General features: G+C 37.4%; 1 protein-coding gene across 1 annotated transcript; it reads left to right on the forward strand.

Moving 5' to 3' along the window:
• The first annotated feature begins 13,959 nt into the window (after positions 1-13,959).
• Positions 13,960-15,802, forward strand: LOC115800706 (piggyBac transposable element-derived protein 4-like). The gene is made up of 2 exons (XM_030758203.1): positions 13,960-14,590; positions 14,787-15,802. The coding sequence occupies exons 1-2, from the start codon at positions 13,960-13,962 to the stop codon at positions 15,800-15,802; spliced, it is 1,647 nt and encodes a 548-aa protein (XP_030614063.1).
• Positions 15,803-16,172: the final 370 nt, after the last annotated feature.

Below are 16,172 nucleotides of genomic sequence, written 5' to 3' on the forward strand. Positions count from 1 at the left end.
TCAACTTAGAAATCATACAGATTATTTGTTACATTCCATAAATCAATTTTAATTTTATATAACTCAGAATTATGATTGTCCATATAGCACCAGGCATAGGCCATCGAATAACCAAGGTCTCAACCTCAACTGATTTCATATATATATATATATATATATATATATATATATATATATATATATATATATATATAAAAATATAAAAAATATAAATATCTAAACATTTATAATATATGTAAAGTATGGTACGTACGGTATGGTACATACGGTATGTATGGTATGGAATGTACGGTATGTACGGTAGGTACAGTATTTTAATGTGAGGTACGTATAGTACATACGGTATGTATATTTATAGTTCTATGTATCTATTAAAATATAAAATATAAAAAATATAAATATCTAAAAATTTATATGTAAGGTATGGTACGTACGGTATGTGTGTACGGTATGGTACGTACGGTATGTTTTAATATATTTATATATATATTTATTAATGTATAAATATATGAAAAATAAAATATAAATAAATATATAAAAAATATGAATTGTAAATATATACTTTTAATGGATATTTTATATTTATATAAATATAAAAATATGAATAAATATATATATATATATATATATATATATATATATATATATATATATATATATATATATATAATATATATATATATATATATATATATATATATATATATATATGTATAAATATAAAAAATATAAATATCTAAACATTTATAATATATGTAAGGTATGGTACAAATGGTATGTATTTATGGTTTGGTTTGTACAAAATCTGCCATACATATGGAATGTACAGTACATACAGGTCCTTACAGTCTCTACGGTATGTTCAGTACATACGTTATGATACGGTAGGTGTGTAATGGAATGTACGGTACGTACGGTATGGTATGTACGGTATGGTATGTACGGTATATTTTAATATATTTATATATATATATTTATTAATGTATAAATGTATGAAAAATAAAATATAAATAAATATATATATAAATTAAAAATTTGAATTGTAAATATATATTTTTAATGTATATTTTATATTTATATAAATATAAAAATAAAAAGATAAATATAAAAATATGAATAAAAATTTATAATATATGTATGGTATGTATGTACGGTATGGTATGGTACATACTGTACGTACATATGGTATGTATGTTGTGGACTGTACGTATGTACGGAAGGTATGGTGTGGTTTGTACGGTATGTGCCATACATACGGTATATGTGGTATGGAATGTACGGTACATACGGTAGGTACAGTATGGTATGTACGGTAAGATATGTATGTAAGGTACGGTATGTATATTTATATTTACATATATGTATAAAAATATAAAAAATAAACCTAAAAAATTTATATAAATATATATGTATATATAAAATATAAATAAAACTTTATAATATATGTACGGTATGGTACAAATGGTATTTATGGTTGTATCGTATACGGTATGTATCGTATGGAATGTACAGTACATATAGGTCCATACAGTCTCTACGGTATGTTCGGTACATCCGGTATTATACGGTAGATGTGTAATGGAATGTACGGTACGTACGGTATGGTATGTACGTTATATTTTAATATATTTATATATATATATATTTATTAATGTATAAATATATGAAAAATAAAACATAAATAAATATATAAAAATTAAAAATATAAATTGTAAATATATATTTTTTAATGTATATTTTATATTTATATAAATATAAAAATAAAAAGATAAATATAAACATATAAATAAAATAAAAAATGTATATGTATGGTACATAGTGTATGGTACATACTGTTGTGGAATGTACGGTACATACGGTAGGCACAGTATAGTATGTACGGTAAGATACGTACGTATGTATGGTATTGTATGTAAGGTACGGTATGTATATAAAATATATAAAAATTAAAAATATAAATTATAAATATATTATTTTTAAAGTATATTTATATATTTTCTATATTTTTATACATAAAAAAATATAAATATAAAATATAAATAAAAATTTATAATATATGTATGGTATGGTATGTACGATATGGTACATACTGTACGTACATACTGTATGTATTTTGTGGAACATACGGTATGTACGGAAGGTATGGCATGGTTTGTACAAAATGTGCCATACATACGGTATGTGTGGTATGGAATGTACGGTACATACGGTAGGTACAGTATGGTATGTACAGTAAGATATGTACGGTATGTACGGTAATGTATCTAAGGTATGGTATGTATATTTATATTTACATATATGTATAAAAATATAAAAAATAAATCTAAAAAATTTATATAAATATATATATATATATATATATATATATATATATATATATATATATATAAAATATAAATAAAACTTTATAATATATGTACGGTATGGTACAAATGGTATGTATTTATGGTTTGGTTTGTACAAAATCTGCCATACATACGGTATGTATCGTATGGAATGTACAGTACATACAGGTCCATACAGTCTTTACGGTATGTTCAGTACATACGGTATGATACGGTAGGTGTGTAATGGAATGTACGGTATGTACGGTATCGTACGTACGGTATATTTTAATATATTTATATATATATATTAATGTATAAATGTATGAAAAATAAAATATAAATAAATATATAAAAATTAAAAATGTGAATTGTACATATATATTTTTAATGTATATTTTATATTTATATAAATATAAAAATAAAAAGATAAATATAAAATATGAATAAAAATTTATAATATATGTATGGTATGTATGTACGGTATGGTACATACTGTACGTACATATGGTATGTATGTTGTGGACTGTACGTATGTACGGAAGGTATGGTGTGGTTTGTACGGTATGTGCCATACATACGGTATATGTGGTATGGAATGTACGGTACATACGGTAGGTACAGTATGGTATGTACGGTAAGATATGTATGTAAGGTACGGTATGTATATTTATATTTACATATATGTATAAAAATATAAAAATAAATCTAAAAAATTTATATAAATATATATGTATATATAAAATATAAATAAAACTTTATAATATATGTACGGTATGGTACAAATGGTATTTATGGTTGTATCATATACGGTGTAAGTAACCACAAGCATGTTTTATTGCAGCAAAGTGATTGTAGTTTTTCCTCTTGAAAATGTTGTAAATTTGCAGGCTTCCATGTATAAGCTTTTATTTTGAAGTGCACTTCCTGTTTAGCGCAGTGAGCTGAATGTGAATGTAGCTTGTTTACTCTGCAATGCAACGGACGGAGACACGGTTTATCCTGCTTGTATCTTCAGTTATCTTCTCACTTGCAGCCCCTCCGAAGAGGCAAAAGGTGAACTAATTTAAAGTTAAAATATGGGAACATTTTTTGCTTGTTCTCTATTTGTATGCATAAATGTAAGACTGCACTTTGTGTTTTCAGCTCTTACGTTGGTTGGTTGGTTGTTGTTTGACACGGCTATGGTGAAAGGTCGTAGCTCAATAAAAACGCCACAAACCATCAGTAAAGTCTCATCCTTGTTCAGAGGGCATGCTACATACGGTATGTATCGTATGGAATGTACAGTACATACATGTCCATACAGTCTCTACGGTATGTTCGGTACATACTGTATTATATGGTAGGTGTGTAATGGAATGTATGGTACGTACGGTATGGTATGTACGGTATGTACGGTATATTTTAATATATTTATTTATATATATTTATTAATGTATAAATATATGAAAAATAAAACATAAATAAATATATAAAAATTAAAAATATAAATTGTAAATATATATTTTTTAATGTATATTTTATATTTATATAAATATAAAAATAAAAAGATAAATATAAACATATAAATAAAATTAAAAATGTATAATATATGTATGGTATGTATGTACGGTATGGTACATAGTGTATGGTACATACTGTTGTGGAATGTACGGTACATACGGTAGGCACAGTATAGTATGTACGGTAAGATACGTACGTATGTACGGTATTGTATGTAAGGTACGGTATGTATATAAAATATATAAAAATTAAAAATATAAATTATAAATATATTATTTTTAAAGTATATTTATATATTTTCTATACTTTTATACATAAAAAAATATAAATATAAAATATAAATAAAATTTTATAATATATGTATGGTATGGTATGTACGATATGGTACATACTGTACGTACATACTGTATGTAATTTGTGGAACATACGGTATGTACGGAAGGTATGGCATGGTTTGTACAAAATGTGCCATACATACGGTATGTGTGGTATGGAATGTACGGTACATACAGGTCCATGCAGTATCTACGGTATGTTCGGTACAGACGGTATTATACGGTAGGTACGGTATGTGTGTAATGGAATGTACGGTGCGTACAGCAGGTACATGGGAGATGTTCAACTTCACTTTCATGTTCATCAAACAATCTTTCACCAGTCTTGCTGTATGTATTGGTGCACTGTCATCCTGATACACGGCACCGCCTTCAGGATACAATGTTTGAACCATTGGATGCACATGGTCCTCCAGAATGGTTCGGTAGTCCTTGGCAGTGACGCGCCCATCTAGCACAGGTATTGGGCCAAGGGAATGCCATCACTGATCCACCCCCATACTTCACTCTGGGCATGCAACAATCTGGGTGGTACGCTTCTTTGGGGCTTCTCCACACTGTAATTCTCCCGGATGTGGGGAAAACAGCAAAGGTGGACTCATCAGAGAACAATACATGTTTCACATTGTCCACAGCCCAAGATTTGCGCTCCTTGCACCACTGAAACCGACGTTTGGCATTGGCACGAGTGACCAAAGGTTTGGCTATAGCAGCCCGGCCGTGTATATTGACCCTGTGGAGCTCCCGACGGACAGTTTTGGTGGAAACAGGAGAGCTGAGGTGCACATTTTTCTGCCATGATTTGGGCAGCCGTGGTTTTATGTTTTTTGGATACAATCCGGGTTAGCACCCGAACATCCCTTTCAGACAGCTTCCTCTTGCGTCCACAGTTAATCCTGTTGGATGTGATTCATCCTTCTTGGTGGTATGCTGACATTACCCTGGATACTGTGGCTCTTGATACATCACAAAGACTTGCTGTCTTGGTCACAGATGCGCCAGCAAGACGTGCACCAACAATTTGTCCTCTTTTGAACTCTGGTATGTCACCCATAATGTTGTGTGCATTGCAATATTTTGAGCAAAACTGTGCTCTTACCCTGCTAATTGAACCTTCACGCTCTGCTCTTACTGGTGCAATGTGCAATTAATGAAGATTGGCCACCAGGCTGGTCCAATTTAGCCATCAAACCTCCCACACTAAAATGACAGGTGTTTCAGTTTCATTGTCCAACCCCTGTATGTATATATATTAAAATATAAAAATATAAATATCTAAAAATTTGTAATATATGTAAGGTATGGTACGTACGGTATGTATGGTAAGATACGTACAGTACATACGGTATGTATATTTATATATATTGTTAGATCCCACAGGTATTTACCTCTGTGACAGCTACTCCGTTTCATAGGGTCCAGATCACTTTCATCAGTGGGGTATTACCCTCTCCTGCAACTCAGTGACACTACTTAAGCTGTGACGGGGTGACTCATCTGGCTTCTAACCACTAATAATCCTAACCTCTGCCCCGCTTCCTCTATACTCCAATGCCGCTGATCAGGAAGGCTTCCACAGTCGACCCCGAAATATAGTCCGAATTAGTTGTAGTGGCTCATCCCTTGATCAGTGCGCTTGTTACTGGCCAGATTATTTTATCGGCTCGGACAGTGAGCCCAAGGGACATAAGTAAAGTTGAAGTGGATTACTAACGACTAGTGTGTCCAAACAGAACCAGATGTTGTAGCTTGACTTGCCTAGAGTTTTACTGTTGCATGGATGTAGATGTACCGTTAATGGGGAAAATAATTCTCAAGAGAATTATACTGACTTTTTAGAGTCAAATTTTATTATGCAGGTTTCAGCTCAAGCAGTTTGCATTTAGCTCAAAATCAATTCTTAATCAATTCTCCAAATTCAACAATCAACTTAGAATTTAAGTTTCAGAATCAAAATGAATCAATCACAGAGCATATCTTTCAGAATTACTAGATCTGAATCAGGATGGTATACTTAAGAGCTGGGTTGTTGAGGAAGGGGCTTGAAAATATCCAATTGGTTAACATCCTATTTTGGGAAGAAAGGACTTCAACCACACCCGATGTCCAGTCCGTTGCTGCCGCAGTGAAGTGGGGAAAAAGGAGAAGTCCAAAAAGAAAGATGTTGGTTTTCTTCTGTCAACTGTCCTCTTTTATAGTCCTTACTGTTATGCAGAAATCCTCCCTGAAATCCAACAGCCTAGGTACTTCCAATCTTCAACTGAAAATACAGGGAGAATGCACTCAAAACCATTCCAAGTCAATTAGTTGTCCACAGCTGGGTTGGCCCTGTCCATTCTGCAGATCAGTCCTGGTGCTGGGAAGGGCTCCCAAGATTCTCTTACTTCTGTGCATCGCCTTTTAGATTTTAAATCTAAGACACATCCTAGTTTTAAAACATCATCATGACAAATTATCACTCCAATGCCCAGCTTCCAATTATGGTATTTGACTTAACCATTACTTCATTTCTCGTAATACAAGGCCTGTTAGGTACTTTCCATCTAAAGCTATTTTCAGCTTGTTTTTCCCCTCAGTTCCTACTGATTCCTAGGCAACAGGTTTCAGTTCCTCATCTTACCCTGCTCAGTGATTCTCCAAGATTTCACAATTTCCTTAACTTGTTGTGCTTAAAATCATTTCTGTGTTATACACATTCTTATCAACTTAGAAATCATACAGATTATTTGTTACATTCCATAAATCAATTTTAATTTTATATAACTCAGAATTATGATTGTCCATATAGCACCAGGCATAGGCCATCGAATAACCAAGGTCTCAACCTCAACTGATTTCATATATATATATATATATATATATATATATATATATATATATATATATATATATATATATATAAATATAAAAAATATAAATATCTAAACATTTATAATATATGTAAAGTATGGTACGTACGGTATGGTACATACGGTATGTATGGTATGGAATGTACGGTATGTACGGTAGGTACAGTATGGTATGTACGGTATGATATGTGCGGTCTGTACGGTATTGTATGTGAGGTACGTATAGTACATACGGTATGTATATTTATATTTCTATGTATCTATTAAAATATAAAATATAAAAATATAAATATCTAAAAATTTATATGTAAGGTATGGTACGTACGGTATGTGTGTACGGTATGGTACGTACGGTATGTTTTAATATATTTATATATATATTTATTAATGTATAAATATATGAAAAATAAAATATAAATAAATATATAAAAAATATGAATTGTAAATATATACTTTTAATGGATATTTTATATTTATATAAATATAAAAATATGAATAAATATATATATATATATATATATGTATAAATATAAAAAATATAAATATCTAAACATTTATAATATATGTAAGGTATGGTACGTACGGTATGGTTTGTATGGTATGGTACATACGGTATGTATGGTATGGAATGTACGGTATGTTTTAATATATTTATATATATATTTATTAATGTATAAATATATGAAAAATAAAATAAAAATAAATATATAAAAACTAAAAATATGAATTGTAAATATATATTTTTAATGGATATTTTATATTTATATAAATATAAAAATATGAATAAAAATACAGTATATACCATACTGTATTTTTATTCATATTTTGTACGGTATGGTACATACTGTACATACATATTGTATGTATGTTGTGGACTGTACGTATGTACGGAAGGTATGGTGTGGTTTGTACGGTATGTGCCATACATATGGTATGTGTGGTATGGAATGTACAGTACATACGGTAGGTACAGTATGGTATGTACGGTAAGATATGTACGGTATGTACGGTATTGTATGTAAGGTATGGTATGTATATTTCTATTTACATATATGTATAAAAATATAAAAAAAATCTAAAAAATTTATATAAATATATATATATATATATATATATATATATATATATATATATATATATATATATATAAAATATAAATAAAACTGTATAATATATGTATGGTATGGTACAAATGGTATGTATTTATGGTTTGGTTTGTACAAAATCTGCCATACATATGGTATGTATCGTATGGAATGTACAGTACATACAGGTCCTTACAGTCTCTATGGTATGTTCAGTACATACGGTATGATACGGTAGGTGTGTAATGGAATGTACGGTACGTACGGTATGGTATGTACGGTATGGTATGTACGGTATGGTACGTACGGTATATTTTAATATATTTATATATATATATTTATTAATGTATAAATGTATGAAAAATAAAATATAAATAAATATATAAAAATTAAAAATGTGAATTGTAAATATATATTTTTAATGTATATTTTATATTTATATAAATATAAAAATAAAAAGATAAATAAAAAAATATGAATAAAAATTTATAATATATGTATGGTATGTATGTACGGTATGGTACATACTGTACGTACATATGGTATGTATGTTGTGGACTGTATGTATGTACGGAAGGTATGGTGTGGTTTGTACGGTATGTGCCATACATACGGTATATACGGTAGGTACAGTATGGTATGTACGGTAAGATATGTATGTAAAGTACGGTATGCATATTTATATTTACATATATGTATAAAAATATAAAAAATAAATCTAAAAAAATTATATAAATATATATGTATATATAAAATATAAATAAAATTTTATAATGTATGTACGGTATGGTACAAATGGTATTTATTTTTGTATCGTATACGGTATGTATCGTATGGAATGTACAGTATATACAGGTCCATACAGTCTCTACGGTATGTTCGGTACATACGGTATTATACGGTAGGTGTGTAACCTGTAAACTATAAATATAAAAATCAAAAATATAAATTGTAAATATATATTTTTTATGTATTTTTTATATTTATATAAAAATAAAAAGATAAATGAAAAAATATAAATAAAAATTATATTTATGGTATATGTTTATGGTATGCACGTGCATATGGTATGTATGTTGTGGAATGTACGGTATGTGCCATACATACAGCAGGTACTGTATGTTCGGTACATATTTTAATATATCCATAAATATTTATATTTATTAATATAAAAATATATGAAATATTAAAATATAATAAATATTTAAAAATCAAAAATATAAATTATATTATTTATATATTAATATAAATAATAAATAATAAAATATATTTATATATTTTCTATATTTAGATAAATGTAAAAATAAAAAGATAAATATAAAAATATAAATACAAATTTATAATATATTTATTGTATGTATGTACAGTATGGTACATACTGTACGTACATATGATATGGATATTGTGGAATGTACGGTATATACGGAAGGTATGGTATGGAATGTACGGTATGTACGATATGTATGTAATGGAATGTACGGTACAAAAAAAATTAGAAATATAAATTTTAAACATATTATTAATATATTTATATAAATGTAAAAATAAAATATAAATAAAAATATAAATAAAAATTTATAATAGATGTATTGTACGTACGTACGGTATGGTACATACTGTATGTACATATGATACGGAAGGTATGGTTTGGAATGTACGATATGTACGGTACATACCGTATGTACGGTAAGTTCTGTAGGTACGGTATGATACGTACGGTATGTATGGTGCATACGGTAGGTACGGTATGTATGTAATGGAATGTACGGTACAAAATAAATCTAAAAAATGTATATGTATATAAAATATAACAAAAAATTTATAATATATGTACGGTATGGTACAGTATGAAAAATAAAAATATAATAAATATATAAAAATTAGAAATATAAATTTTAAATATAGTGTTAATACATTTATATATTTTCTATATTTATATAAAAGTAAAAATAAAAAGGGTAATATAAAAATATAAATATGTATGGTATATATATATGTATAATATATGTATGGTATGTATGTACGGTATGGTGTTGTGGTTTGTACGGTATGTGCCATACATATGGTATATGTGGTATGGAATGTCCGGTATGTACAGTACATACAGGTATGTACGGTAAGTTCGGTACGTGGGGTATGATACGTATAGTATGTATGGTACATACGGTACATACGGTAGGTACGGTATGTATGTAATGGTATGTACGGTATATATGGTAGGTACAGTATGGCATTTACGGTAAGATACGTACGGTAAGATACGTACGGTATGTACGGTATTGTATGTAAGGTACAGTATGTATATTTAAATTTACATATATGTATTAAAATATAAAAATATAAAAAACAAATCGTCACCTGCCCTCACCTCTGCATAGCTCATGTCACCTACCAACCGTGAGTGTGAAGCACAGCTGTGTAAAAGCAGCTGGTTAAACGGAGAACGAACTTTTTCTTCTTTTTGTGGTTTAATTTTAAGTCTTTAATTCAAAATAAGCTGTTAAAACAAGCATAACACATTTAAACATCAAGGAATACAGCTGAGTGAATGATTAATTTCCAACTATATTAAGTGAGACATTAATGTTGAATAAAACTATCCCGTTATGATGCTTTTAACTTTAATTTCAGGAGTTTGCTTATCACAGGAACACTTCCGCCCTTCCTTGGTCTGTGTAGTAGACAAAATTTTGAAGTTTAAGCTTATGTATATTGATTCATTAATTACGATTAATTAATTACAAAGCTCTTAATTAATTAGATTATTTTTTTTAATCAAGTCCCACCCCTAATAAGTATATATATAAATACGCACCATTAAAGATCTTTTTTTTTCCTTGCCCTGCATGGTAGATTCAGCAACATAGTCAGAGTTAGTTGATTGAATCTAACAGGAAGTTTCACATTAGACATGAAAACCAAATGAGTGATGGAGCGCGTTTAGACCACTCACTGTCTCTTCTTCAGACACAGTAACAGAGTTGGGTGTTTATTTTTGTCTACAAAAATACAATGCAGCTCAGAGATACACTGATAGAATGAAAGGGAAAGACATATGATTATATTACCATAAATTTGACTTAATGATTAAAAAAAAAAATCATATGCAGAGTTACAGTATACAGTACAGTACAGTGCTATGTACAGTACAAATTTAGTATCTAAAACAAAAAAACAAAAATAACCACCATATTAAAATGGGGAAGTGTTGTAAATTCACAAAAATGCTTTTTATTACAAGATCTGTTATTCAAAAACATGTAGTAGCATCTAGGAAATAAAAATCACAACAATCCTTCAACCCATCATTAAAAATTATACTTATGTCATCTTTGAGCAATATATAAGTTTTGTTTTTTTGTGGGGGGGGGGGGGTATAACTGATTGAAGCTACCTTCAACATAGAAAACACTATAAAATATGAGGACTTTTGTCTCCATCTTGAGGTCAAAAGTGACCAGGGGTTTGCAGTTTCTCTCAGTTCATGGTAATAACAAAATTGCTCATCCTTGTTACCCATGTTAGATGAGTTGGTTGCAAAATGTTTGACTAATTACAACAATAAACCAAAATCAAAGCTCAATGCAAAAAGCAAACAAAAACAACAACAACAAACAAAACAGTTATATTTTCTTGCTGTTTGACGTTGGTTTAAGTATCCATCCATCTTAACCACTGATCCACTTCAGGCTCAAGGTCAGAGCTGATTTTCCTGAGTTGGTTTGGTTTCATTTGGTATTTCTTATCACTCTAACATCTGTATAGACAACTTCATTGCCAAAGTTACCTTAGGAAGGAAAAACAAACAAAAAAGTGTATTGTGTTTTGGAGAAAGCCACTTTGTTTTATAATACTTTTTTTTATAAGCAAGGTTTTAACCCTCGTGCTCCCCGCAAGGGGTCACCCGGACTCGTCCCCCCGTCCCACTGAGGCTTGGGGGTCGAGGGGACCCCAGGCCTCCTGACTGCCCGTAGTTGGGGTGGCGGTGGCGGCGGTGGGGTCGAGGGGACCCCAGTCGTCCCAGTGGCGGCGGCGGTGGCGGGGGTCCCAGGGACCCCACGACTCCCGGCTCAGCGTGACCTCCCCTGCGGTGGTGGGGTCGAGGTGACCCCAGGCCTAACAATGGCGGCGGTGGGGGGTCGAGGTGACCCCAGGCCTAACAATGGCCGCGGTGGGGGGTCGAGGTGACCCCAGGCGTAGCAATGGCGGCGGTGGTGGGGGGTCGAGGTGACCCCAGGCCTAACAATGGCGGTGATGGTGAGGGGTCGAGGTGACCCCAGGCCTAGCAATGGCGGCGGTGGTGGGGGGTCGAGGTGACCCCAGGCCTAACAATGGCAGCGGCGGGGTCGAGGTGACCCCAGGTCTCCCAGCTCAACGGGACCCCCTGTGGCCGGCGACATTCATGGCATGCGTGCTATTGCCCCTGCCCCCCCAGTGGCCAGTGATAGTCATTGCACCGCGTGTGACGGGGACACTCGCGCGCACACACAGACACGCACGCACGCACGCATGCACACACAGACACACACTCGCACACACAAACGCACACACTCACACAGACACACACACACACACACACACACGGACACTCATACACACAGACACAGACACACTCAAGCACACGAGACCGGACCAGACCGGACCGAAAGCGAGGCTACGCAAAGGCCGCTGCAATGGCAGGTCGAGGACTCGACGACGCGAACCCGGGGATCGCGATCACGATTGCCATCGTCATCGACTTCAGCATCGCCAAACAACCGCTCGATCGCGATTGCGATAAAAAAAAAAAAATCGCACTCGTGGGGTTGGCCGGCTTTGTTTATCGATGAGGTGACACGGCGCGAAGCTACGATCGCCATCATCATCACCATCATCATCATCATCATCATCATCATCACCATCGCCAAACAACCACACTCGATAGCGATTGAGATAAAAAAACAAACAAACAAAAAAACCCCAAAACCGCCCAAAAAACCGCGCACCACCGAGCGCGGACTTTGCAAAGCGATAGCCCCAAGCCGAGTTTTGCTTCCGTCACTGCAAAACAAACAACACACTAAAACAAACAAAGCGGTGTCACGCGAATTGTAAAGGACCGTGACCGTCGACACAGCAGGCAGAGGAAAGTCAGGTCATGTCGCAAACGCGAGCGTCCGATTACCGGCGTGCGACGCCACCGCCGCCGCCGCCGCAGCCACCGCCGCCGCAGCCACCGCCGCCGGATGCTGCGATCCTGTCGCCTCGGCTAGCTGAGGCAATCACGGCGATCATGTCGTCTCGTGGCAATGCCACCTTGGACGATCGGGGTTCCTCCTCGGGTCGGAGTTGCGGACCGCAGTCTACCAGCGAGGACCGGGCCGGGGACGGAGGGTACTATGAAGAGGGAGATTACGATACTGAAGAAGAAGAAGAAGAAGAAGAAGAAGAAGAGAATAAGGAGAGCGGACGGCAGGATGAAGAGGGAGAACGCGACATGGAGGAGGAGGATGATGATGAGGGAGATTACGATACAGAAGAAGAAGAAGAAGAAGAAGAAGAAGAAGGGGTAGAGGGTGCCAGAGGCCAGGATGAGGAGAGATATTGTGACACAAAGGGAGTTTGCAACATGGAGGATGAGGATGATGATGAGGGAGATTACGATACAGAAGAAGAAGAAGAAGAAGAAGAAGAAGAAGAAGAAGGGGTAGAGGGTGCCAGAGGGCAGGATGAGGAGAGATATCGTGACACGGAGGGAGATTGCGACAGGGAGGATGAGGATGATGATGAAGGAGATTACGATACAGAAGAAGAAGAAGACGAAGAAGAAGAAGAAGAAGAGGAAGGTGCCGGAGGGAATGATGAGGAGAGAGATCGCGACATGGAGGAGGAGGAGGAAGAGGAATCGATGATGGCGTCGAATCGAGGGACGGTTACGTGGAGATCGACTCCGTTCTCCTCCGATCGCCGGCATCATTCCTCGCGACGGCAGCGGCGCGTCTCGTCGTCTTCGTCGAACCCGGGTCCCACGGAGCGCGCCCGCGACGCCATGTCGCAAAACTCGACGGCTTCGGCGTTCCTGGCGTACTTTGAACCCCAACTCGAGGACCGGGTGATCGCGATGACGAACTTGGAGGCCGGCAGGAGGGCCGGGGCGGGGAGGGGGATCGACGGCTGGCGACCCATGGGTCGAGCCGAGTTTCGCGCATACGTGGGACTGCTGATCCTCGCCAGCATGTACAGGTCGAGGGGCGAGGCGTGCAAGAGCCTGTGGCACGCGGAGACCGGTCGCTCGATATTTCGCGCGACCATGCCCCTCAAGACGTTCCGCGCGCACTCCGCGGACCTGCGATTTGACGATCGCGACACCAGAGAGGCCAGGCGCCTGGCCGCCGGGCACGACAAGCTGGCACCCATCAGGGAAGTGTGGGACACGTGGTGTGAGAGGCTGCCGCTCCTGTACGAGCACGGACCCGAGGTCACGGTGGACGAGAGGCTGGTTCCCTTCAAAGGTGCGTTGTGTGCGCGTTGTGTGTGTGTGCGTGCGGTGTGCGTGTGCGGTGTGCGTGTGTACTTTACAGAGGCGGTGTTTGACGCGGTGTGCAAGGTTTTACGCGTAATGAAGCGCTACCCCAAAAAAAAAGGAGGAAAAAAAAAAGAAAAAGAAAAACTCCTATTCTACACCCCACCTCCACCCCCTCACCCCAGGTCGATGTCCCTTCAAGCAATACATGCCCAGCAAGCCGGCCAGGTACGGGATCAAGCTGTGGGTGGCGTGCGACGCCAAGTCCAGCTACGCGTGGAAGATGCTGGCGTACACCGGGAAATGCGACAAGCGAGGTCCTCCCGAGAAAAACCTGGCATCCAGAGTGGTGCTCGAGCTGACCGAGGGACTGGGACCGGGCCGCAACGTCACCTTCGACAACTTCTTCACGTCGTACGAGCTGGTCAGGAGGCTGTTCTTCCAAAGGGGCCTCACCTCGCTGGGGACCTTGCGCGCGAACAGGGCCGAGATCCCCAGGCGACTGCTCGAAGTCAAGGGCAGACCGGTGCCGTCGTCGCGATTCGCGTTCTCGTCGACCGCGGAGCCTCCCGCCGCCGCCGTGGTCTCCTACCTGGCCAAGCGCAACAAGAAAGTGCTGATCCTCACCAAGCACGAGCAGCACGTGCGCGCCCCGGGGCTGAGCGGGCGAGCGGACGGGAAGCCCCTGGCGGTGCTCCACTACAATCGCACCAAGGGAGGCGTGGACAACCTGGACAAGGTGTTGGGCACGTACAGTTGCAGGAGAAGGACGACTCGCTGGCCCCTGGCCCTCTTTCACAACATGGTGGACGTGTCCGCGTACAACGCCTTCGTGCTGTGGAGGGAGCTGAATCCCGCCTGGATGCCGGGCAAGCGCAACAAACGCAGGCTGTTCCTGGAACAGCTGGGCAAAGAGCTGGCGGCCGACGCAGCCGCCGCCAGAGAGGGGACGAAGGTGAGGGAGAGGGGCGACGGCGGCGACGGCGACGGCAAAAGCGACAACGCGACAGGGTCGTCGCGCGACGGCAGGCGCGGCGGCGAGTCCGAGGCGTCGTACGAGGCGAGGAGGAAGAGATGTCGCATGTGCCCGAGGAGCAGGGACGCCAAGACCAAGACTCTGTGTTGCGGCTGTCGCGTGCACGTGTGCGGCAAGTGCGCCGTGGTCTACTGTCCAAACTGCGCCTCGGCCCCGTGTCAGTGATAAACGCACGCACGCACGCACGCACGCACGCACACGTGGCCAGTGCGCCACTGCCCAATACGCCTCGGCCCCGTATTAGTGATAAACACGCACACACACACACACACACACACACACACACACGTGGCCGGTGCGCCACTGCCCAATACGCCTCGGCCCCGTGTTAGTGATAAACACGCACGCACACACACACACACACACACACGTGGCCAGTGCGCCACTGCCCAATATGCCTCGGCCCCGTGTTAGTGATAAACACACACACACACACACACACACACACACACACACACACACACACACACACACAGGGTCTAAGCAGCACTATGGAGATTCACTCTGTCAGGGGGTCGGTTCGACCCCACCTGAG

Source organism: Archocentrus centrarchus, chromosome 21, assembly GCF_007364275.1.
Source record: "Archocentrus centrarchus isolate MPI-CPG fArcCen1 chromosome 21, fArcCen1, whole genome shotgun sequence".
In the NCBI taxonomy this organism is placed as follows: Eukaryota; Metazoa; Chordata; class Actinopteri; order Cichliformes; family Cichlidae; genus Archocentrus; species Archocentrus centrarchus.

Excerpts from the sequence above, each read along its gene's own strand:
- LOC115800706 (XM_030758203.1), top strand. The coding sequence starts at position 13,960 with ATGGAGGAGGAGGAGGAAGAGGAATCGATGATGGCGTCGAATCGAGGG. Across the intron at positions 14,591-14,786 it reads GAGGCTGGTTCCCTTCAAAG|GTCGATGTCCCTTCAAGCAA; the intron begins GTGCGTTGTGTG and ends CCCTCACCCCAG.